The sequence below is a fragment of the Gigantopelta aegis genome, chromosome 3, assembly GCF_016097555.1.
Source record: "Gigantopelta aegis isolate Gae_Host chromosome 3, Gae_host_genome, whole genome shotgun sequence".
NCBI lineage: Eukaryota > Metazoa > Mollusca > Gastropoda > Neomphalida > Peltospiridae > Gigantopelta > Gigantopelta aegis.
Genome location: NC_054701.1, coordinates 38,058,861 through 38,068,962, shown reverse-complemented (window position 1 = coordinate 38,068,962; position 10,102 = coordinate 38,058,861). Strand labels below are relative to the sequence as shown.

General features: G+C 35.2%; 1 protein-coding gene across 1 annotated transcript in view; it reads left to right on the top strand.

Moving 5' to 3' along the window:
• Nucleotides 1-46: 46 nt before the first annotated feature.
• Nucleotides 47-10,102, top strand: part of LOC121368002 (poly(A)-specific ribonuclease PNLDC1-like) — a 36,025-nt gene continuing 25,969 nt past the window's right edge. The window contains exons 1-4 of the mRNA XM_041492497.1: nt 47-193; nt 6,853-6,904; nt 7,666-7,739; nt 8,340-8,373. Coding sequence (XP_041348431.1) covers nt 115-193; nt 6,853-6,904; nt 7,666-7,739; nt 8,340-8,373 — 239 coding nt within the window. The 5' untranslated portion in view covers nt 47-114. The remainder of the gene's footprint in view (nt 194-6,852; nt 6,905-7,665; nt 7,740-8,339; nt 8,374-10,102) is intronic.

Here is a 10,102-nt window from a genome sequence, read left to right as displayed (position 1 = left end):
AATACAACGAAGGGACATTACTCTAATCTCTACGAACTAAGTAATTTCGTTGCGTGATCACGCAGAACAAATATGTAACTTATAGTTTACAGTAAACGAATTGTTATTAAAATAATGTGTGAAGTCATTAAATCTAACTTTGAAAGTTATTTGCCATCAATCACAGATGTTGTCAAGAAAGCTGAATTTGTTGGTATGCAAATTTTACTTAATTTTAAATGCACTTTAGCAGGGTATGCACTATTGTCCGAACGGGGACCAGACAACTCGGACCGGGAGACAACTCGGCCCAGACATCTCGGCCACAGGGCCGAGTTGGCCGAGTTATTAGACTGATAGACGGGGCATGCTGTGACACATTATATGCGTGTTAAGTATGATAGTTGGCCATGTTGTAATGTCGAAGTATTGTACTATAGTAATAATAATGCATTATACTGATAGATACCGCTAACTATATGGTCACCATTAAGAATGTCAATTGTGTATGTCGTAGGCGCATATCGTAGTGTCGGATGGGTTTCTAGAAGTATTGTACTATAGAAATAACGCAAAAGACATCATTTGCCAAATTCCCACATTTATTACATTAAATACATACGCACATACGCACATACCAACAGAACACATATACATAAATAGTTATAATAAAGAAATAAAACACCAATCACCAAAAGAACATAGAAATAAAATGTCCAACAAAAGATAAAAGTCAGTGTGCAACAGGGGCGTACAGCTTTCCACAGGCAGACAGGAATCTCGAAGTGGACACTTCACCATCTGTGTAACGTCAGTTCGAATATTTTCCCCTGCAGATTCCTGAAAGCCTTCCTCTGTCACTGTCACATCTTCCTCTCTGAGACGAACCGGCATGTCAGAGGAACCAGCATGGCTTCAGTGTGGAGCATGGGAACCAGCTTGTAGAAGGGAGGGGCTGTTCCAAGGGCACGGTGGTTCAGTCGGTGATGCCAGCCCTCCACATCGTTGTTGGTCCTCACACTCTGGTTGAAGACTGACCACACGTTCACAGACCACACGCTGCTCCTCATCCAGGTGCGGTCCACATAGTCCATGAGGGTCACCAGTCCTTGAACTTGTGTTCCTCTTCTAAGACCGTCGAAGGCTGCTTCCACGTGCTCTGAAGGAAGGAACGGGAGGGTGAAGACCTTCTTGATGAACTTGCAGGTGCCGTCGTCATTAATGTATTGCTGCGCCAGACCGAGCTCCTGCACCTTCCTCCAGACAGCCTGGCTCAAGTGGAAGCAGCACCCCTTGATTGGCAGGCCAGGATACACTTGACGGAGCCCTTCCACATCCCTATCGAACACAAATATAAACATAAGTTTACAGATCCACATATTCGCATAGTCACGTGTCTATAGAATACTTTAAGTCGGAGTATGCATGAAATACCTTAACGGTATACGAGTAACCGTTGTTCACTAATTTGCGTTTCCAACGTTGAAAAACCGCATCGAGAATTTGAAACTGTGGTTCATCATCAGCCGTGGCGGCCTGCTCCTGGGGGGGTTCCTCCACAATGGACCTATAAATGAAAGCAGGAATGTCATGAATATACTACATATAACGGTACATAATGCAACTAACCATCATACAATTCGCATAGTTCAAGGACTGAATTGTGTATGTGAAATGTGTTATTCCTAATACTAAGTTTGTCATTGATACCATTATTATGTTATTTTATGATTTATTGACGAAGGACCTATTATAACACTTTATGATTACCTTTCCTCTATACGCTGAGGGATGTCGAAGTCGGCCGTCAAGTTGAACGAATTTCCCTCCCCATCTGCATCTGCTGTTTGGTTGATACCTGTGCACTGTGCACAGGTCCAGTCAATTTCTGCATTATCTCTTACCATCCGCCAGTAATCCTCTTGAGTGATTCCTGCATTATTAAAATTCTTAGGAATAAAAAAATTCTTAATGCCAGTTGCACAAATATGTTACCATTTTTATTTTTCTTTAACAAAAAATAACATTCATTTTTCAATTTTAAGGTAAAACGCTACCCAAATACTCAAATATTGTACTACAAATATCACTTATAGCAAGCAATATAAAACAAATAAACAGCTCAGAAAAAAAAGTGGATAAAGACAGCTCACTGTAATTGTTAATAAGTTACTGTCTGTAAATCAATATTCTGTTATCCTACATCGAGCAATTGTGCCTGGTACAGAGTCTGTAGAGGGGATTAGGCCCTACCCACCTCGCCTGTATTAGAATCACAACTCACAGCTTCAATTGTTAACTGTTCATACCCTTTGGTAGATAAAACAATAAACGATTAGTCGCCATCGATTGAAGTTACATAAAATAATTAACGATTAGTCGCCATCAAGGACAGCTGGTATATAGGTTGTGCCTGTTGAGTGAATCTTTTTGTGAATTTTATTGTCATTAAAATATTTCAAAACAAAACAGATTATTCGCTCAAGATTTATGTTTATGAGTTGGCGAAATGGAACAACTAGGCTACTAATAATTATTTCTGAATATTTTTGTTTCTGATCAGTGTTAGTTACCAAGTTAAAATGCATAACTTTTATTTTTTATATTATTTATTCAATTATGTAAAATATATATATAATTAGTTTTTTTCGCTGATGATGAAACATTTAGTTTTTCTTTCATGTTTTGATGTTTATCGTTTCGCACTCATGATTCAAGATAAAAAATATACAAATGACAATATGATTTTGTTTTTAAAACACTATTTGGCAAATATCACCTTTTAAATGATTTTATAATTTTTATTTGTATTCCTTTCTCCAGGTGCGGTCCACATAGTCCATAGTTGTGTTACCTTTTAAAATGAATATTCTAATACAACTTTCAATAAATTGAATTATGACTGTATTTTGTTTGTGTTTTCCTTTATGGTTTACTCGAAAATCTAGACATTACTTTAAGCACACTTCAAACTGGAAAATGGTGCGTGCGTATTAATTTCGCGACATAAGGTTGGAAGTGAACGACGCGAAATTTATACACACGCATTTGTTTCACGGTTTGCGGTATGTATATATATATATATATATATATATATATATATATATATATATATATATATATATATATATATATATATATATATATATATATATATATATATAAATAATAATAATATCAATAATATATACTCACCAGTATTACAGGTGCGGTGTTGCCATCGTGAACAAATGTCGCAGCGTAATGCGTGTTGTCTGGGTCGGACATCATTAGAACAAAACGCTCATGGATAAGTCGGCATTTTGTTAGAAAGTGATAAGTCCAATAATTCGGAAGGTTATATACATTATTTGCTGAAAATGTCATCATGCTCACCAATTGGAATTACTGCTTAAAAGCAGGAAGTCAGGAGGCTATATCCACGAGTGTTGTTACAATGATAAATAACTTTTGCATGTTTTTTCTGGGATAATCTCCAATGTTTAGGTCACTGACTGTAGAACAAATTATTCGAACAGCGGAAACTATCTTCAAAGATAAATGGATCAGCAATTTATCAATTTAACAAAAAACACATTCTTTTATTTCTGTGAGAATACTTTAATTTAAAAAACAATATTGTTCAACAATAGACAAGATTGTCCATGTGCCGAGTTTTCTCTGGACTCCGGGCCGAGTTGTCTCGCGGTGGGCCAGGTTGTCTCAGAACTCTGGGCCGAGCTGTCTCGACGTGGGCAGAGTTGTCCTCTGGGCCGAGTTGTCTGGCATTCGTCCGAACCAAATTGTTAACAACTACAAAAAATTACTCTCCTACCTTTAATTGCCGTTAGATTTCGTCCAAAGTTTGTCCAGACACAAATCGCAAAAAACCCACTACAAATATACAGATTCCACACACGAGACTGCAACGATGTCGCCGATATGGTCTTTGCTGAGATTGCATAGGGAAAAATACATGCAGTTTTCTGCCGTCTGCCATGTTGCTTGTTTATGGAATACTCTTCAAGAGGGGTGAAAGCCTCCAAAGTATGTGACACAATTAATATGATATCAATGATCTCTAGTGGTATCATTAAAATAATAATAATAATAAAAAATAATAATAATAAATAATATGACGTCATCACGTTTGCTTTTATATCATAACATGTTATGACGTTGTTAGATTAAGTCCTATCCTTTCACCCCTCTTGAAGAATATTCCATAAAAAGTCAAAATGGCAGCTGACTCAAAATTACATGCATTTTGCCCTATGCGCTCTCAGCGAAGTCGATATAGGTAACATAGTTATCATCTGGTATGTGGAATCTGTGTCATTGTAATGGTTTTTTCAAGATTTGTGTCTGGACAAACTTTGGAGGAAATCTAACGGCAATTAAAGGTAGGAGAGTAATTTTTAGTATTTGTTAACAATTTGGTTCGGACAATAGCTCGAGTACTCTGACTGTAAGAGAGCTAGACGGACATTTGGACATAAATACGCTCTCATTACAGTCAGAGACCAAGCTATGTATTTTTTTGGCAATTCCCGACAACCAAAAAGTTGGCCAATCGGGCCACTCACAGCAACACTTTGACTCGCCCGTACAACTCTTGAATGGCCCGCGACCAAATTTCGTTAAAAAAAACTTACTTGAAGTGCGCTTTATAAAACATGTTATCATATCATACAAACAATAATAACAACACAAAAGAAGGAAACAGAACTTTTTTAGTTTTATTACAAACTGTTGTAATTAAATTATAATTATGTTGTCACGGAACATACATGATCAAACATCTGGACTGTTTTACTAAGGCTTGATCTTGGAATGAATAAACCGGCCTCAGTGACGTCGTGGCAGGCCATCGGTCTACAGGCTGGTAGGTACTGGGTTCGGATCCCAGTCGAGGCATGGGATTTTTAATCCAGATACCGACTCCAAACCCTGAGTGAGTGCTCCGCAAGGCTCAGTGGGTAGGTGTAAACCACTTGCACTGACCAGTGATCCATAACTGGTTCAACAAAGGCCATGGTTTGTGCTATCCTGCCTGTGGGAAGTGCAAATAAAAGATCCCTTGCTGCTAATCGGAAGAGTAGCCCATGTAGTGGCGACAGCGGGTTTCCTCTCAAAATCTGTGTGGTCCTTAACCATATGTCTGACGCTATATAACCGTAAATAAAATGTGTTGAGTGCGTCGTTAAATAAAGCATTTCTTCTTCTTGGAATGAATAAGGTGCTTTTATGGCTGTATGACGAGGAATTAAAAAAATACTAAGCTGACAGCAATCTATACAAACAATAATAACATCATCATATATCCACTAGACACAAGTTAAAGGCATAACCATTATTTAACAACACTCGCACATGCACAGACAATGATAGCTGTTGTTGACATCGTTGGCAGTGACGATTGGGTGTTTGATATAGGAGACTCGGTATATTCCGTAAGAAACGAAAACTTTCCAACAAAAAAAACTTCAGGCTCCTAAACAAAATCTTTCTGCAAAACATAGCGCAGAAGAATGTGAGGAGTTGTTCCATTTGTAACTAAATGGAAAGTAAAGACAGACATGGCCTAGGTGTTCCGATTAAACCTACAAATACATTTATGTGGGCATGGTTTTTCCCGAGTACGTAATCAAAACCGGCCGAGTGGCTTTAGACTGTTCGATAGACTGGGGAAGTGGTCGCTATTATGTCCTATATGGGTTTGGTTGCGCAGATACTAACAGGAAACCAGTTGAAAACAATAAATAAAAAATAACTTTTCGATCTCTTACAAACATTAGTTATTTGCATTTTGATAAATAATACCATATGTCGCCAGGCGATATGGTTTTGACTTGCCAGACGCTATTTTGACTTGCCATGGGTGATTGGGCGACCGTTAAGTGCATACCCTGCTTTAGTTTTAATTTTTTTTTAAATGAAATAATAATAATTTGTTTTTAAATATAAAAAAAAGTATTTTAGAATGTTCACTGTTGGTTAGCTTAGGGTATATGCCATTATTACTACTCGCCCTGACAACAATAATAAAGAAAGCTGTACTAAGGGGCCATTCAAATATTACATAACGTTCAAGGGGGTGGTTGTAGGTTCAAACATGTAGCGTTACATGGGGTGGATGAGGTTACTGAACAGCGTTACGTAACAATTTTTTTTTTTTACTAAAAAAATGTTTTTCATAAACGCTCTGTCATAGCGACAAATGTTTAACGTAGGTAGTTATAGCTAGATATAGGCTATACACACAACAAAGATTATAAATCAAGTTGAAATGTGTATCTGCGCATTCCTAAATCACAGCACAGTACGTTAACTTAGTAGTGATTTCTCTAGAAATTTGGCAAGGCATGGTAGACCAAACACTTTTGGGGTGTTTTCACCATTTTTGGGGCACTTGTTTCTCATTAAAAATACACAAAAATTAATTGAAATAAACATTAATGTAATTTATGTGCTAGCTTTAATAAATGAATGGCAAAAGATATAAAAAGCATATTTTATTAATTAATAATACCTTTTTGTGTGTTTTATAAATGGCAATTTTAGAATTAATCAGGGAAAAAGACTTGTTTAATCTCAGGGCAGCATGGTGCTAGACTATTGAGGCATGGTGCTGCACCATGCTAAAACAACCTAGGGAAAACACTATAACATTATATTACACCCATCGCATGAATAGTCCTAAACCTTAAAGTATAATGCATTATCCTTTTTCTCTACAGTCCATTCACAAACGTAAAGGTTAACTTATGGTTAATTAGTAGACATTTTACAACTAGGTCACTAGTCCGATACATTTACTGTCAAATCAGTTGATTATATCCATTTAGTTTTGTTTGCAGAACTGTACATAATAACTTTTAATTTAAATTTCAGCTATTGACACTGAATTTACTGGTCTGCAGTTAAATGAACAAAATAAGCCCAGGTAGGTATGACATGATGATATATATCTACCATACTGGACATGTGCCGGGTATATACATAAAAGAGGTGTGACTAGATTTACTTCATTTCCACAAAATTATATGTAAATTTACTGAATTTTGTTGAATAAATTCAATAATACATGGGGTTTTTTATGTTTGTTTTTGTCAAAACACTGCTGGCATAAATTTAGGAAAATTATAGAATTTGCAAATGTCATATAGAAATTTGAGTGGATCATAAAAAAATTGTTGAACCTAAAAATTAGTTTATAATTTTTTTTAATCCCGATTTAAAATGGCATAAAAACATTGGCAGTTAGTATCAAAACATTGTAATATTATTATATTTATTAATTTTATTAGATTATCTTATGGTTATTGACAAATATCTTTAATGTGTTTGAGGTGTTTGTTTTTATACTATGACTAGATAATATATCCTCTGGACAAATTCAGTTACATGGCTTTTTATGTTTGTTTTTTTATGTTTGTTTTTGCCGAAAACAGTACTGGCATAAATTTGGGGAAATCTTGGAATTTGCAAATGTCATATGGAAATTTGAGTTTGGATCATAAAAGATTACAGAAATTGAAAATTAGTTAATAATTAAAATAAAATCCCGAATTAGAATGGCACAAACAACACTGGCAGTTAGCATCATTATATTTATTAATTTTATTAGATTATCTTATGGTTATTGACAAATAATCTTTAAAAGTAATCTTTAATGTGTTTGAGGTGTTTGTTTTTATACTTCAGTTTGTTTGATGGAAGTGAGGAGCGGTATAGGAAACTGAAGAACTGTGTTTCACAATTCCTTGTTTGCCAAATAGGTAACCAATATACTTGAGTTTCTTAAATTAATAAATACTTAATATATAGTAAACGCTATTTTATCCAGCAACCACTGTCATAAACATATAGTAGCAGATTTTGACTTTTGATGTCACTCATGTGACATCACTTGTATAGCTACATTACAAAATTGCTCATTTGACTTCTAGGTACAATGTAACTGAAATAACAAAAATAGTAGCTTTTCCCCTGAATTTTTCTGGTCTGCAGGATAAAGATAATAACTTGTTAATGATGTAGGATATCAGCATTATCCTGTTCTATGTATCCAATGGAATGTGGTTTTTTTAATTATTGTTATTGGGGTTTTTTTTTACAATATTGAGAAATTGTTTCTTTTAGACATTTAATTATCTAAATACATTTCTTCATGATTTAGAATGGATATTGTAATAAATAAAGTAAGAGTTCTGTGTATTATTAATATGTGTCAGGTAGATGAAATGTTTTTCAAATGATTAATTTTTGCATACTTTCCAGATGCATAAAATGTTGTCATTATTATATATTGTAATTATTATTTTCTCTTTGTAGCATACATGTACTTAATTAGTTTGTTGTGTTTGTTTCATATTCAGGTATTTCTGCTTTTGTGAAAGAAGCTGATAACAAGTACGTAGGGTCATTTGCACCATCCTCTTTTTGTTTTCTTTTTTTGTACTCAATCGCCCCCCACCCCCAGCTAAAAGTATACAAAATGTTGAATTTATAAGGGATGTTTTATTAAAGTGCTGTTCCAGATGTATGGTGTATTGGGCTATATCAATCAACATATTTAATATGATTAGAAAAAAAAAAAAAAAAATACCGGTATATACCGGTATATTTTCCATTTAAAAATATTCCCCTAAAAGAACAGAACCAGCTGAATTTGTTTCGGGAATTTCCGTAAGATTTGATCCATGACGTCACGAAGGGAACTCCTTTCGATAGTCAGCACCATTGTTCATTGCTTCTTGTGTGTTTATTATGGTTAAACAGCGTATTGTTGGCGGCTGTAACAATACAAAAGCCGATAAATTTAGTCTTCACGCATTTCCTAGTAATGTTGCTGTCAGAAAGCTGTGTGTGAATTTGATTAAAACAACATGGAAAGACTGGACAGGAAGAAAATGCCGGAGACCGTTGCGACAGCACACACTTTAGTTCCGATTCGTCCGAACTGGCTTGTCGGCTTAAGCGAGAGGAATACCATGTGTTATGGCTTTTAAAAAAAGATGCTGTACCAACAATTATTCTGCGACACAAAACAAATGACAACAAGTCGATGCCATCCACATCGAAACAACCTTGGGGTGCATATTGTCAACGTCCCAAACTGCATTATGCTTCCAACTCCGGCCAGTTTGTTTTCTCATGCACGATTTGTGCAATCAACCAGATTAGATTTGTTGTCGTTTGCATCTCATTCATTTGTGAGGTTTTTCTTTACAGTTCGAGAACATTTTCATTAACAATAAAGTTCAGACAAGTAAATATCTAAAGCCTAGTGCGTCCCATCTGCAAAAATGTTTGTTTGTTTTTGTTTGTTTTTTTGTAAATAATAAAAAAAAGAACAAAAAAAAGAAGCTATTTTTGTATGCAACTTAGAAAACAATCGGCTCAGAAATAAATAACTTGTAAATTCCATAGTATATAAAAAGGCGTTCCCTGTGAGACAGACTATAAATACGTTAAATTAATTTTACTATACCTTCCCACAGAGAACACCTTTTTTTCATACTATGAAATGCACTATAAGTTATTTATTTCTGAGCCAACTGTTTTCACAACTGCACACAAAAAATAGTATTTTTTTGTTATTTCCAAAACACTTACTTTTTTTTTTACGTCAAATCAAACTGAAATTATTCACAAAAAAACATCTTTATAGAGGGATGGGATTGACTAAAAGTCGTTTTTGTTTATTTCTTAAAATTACCGATATCGGGTCCACTTGACTTGTAGAATTCAAGTGTTATTTATCGTCTTTTCTACATCACAAGTATTAGAACATACAGTGTAGCAAAATAATTCGCACGAAAAGCTAAAGAACAAAACAAGAATAAAAGTTGTAAATTAGTGGTAAGCTGTCTCCATGACCATTTTCATCATCAGGCCAGTGGTTTTTCGGAAGATGTTCCAGGTTCAAACTGATACGGCATTATTTGTTGTGTTGCACAAATATTAGTCCAGTTGTCATCACTACACTATTCATCATCGAAAGAAGAATCGCATGATAATTGAGCTTGGCAGTCGCTATCGGTCCCACTTTTGCTTGCTCTGGAAGTCATCTTGTGGTAGGTTTCTGTGAAGTGAGTACCCTTCATGACGTCACGGCTATTTACAGGCAAATGTTTTT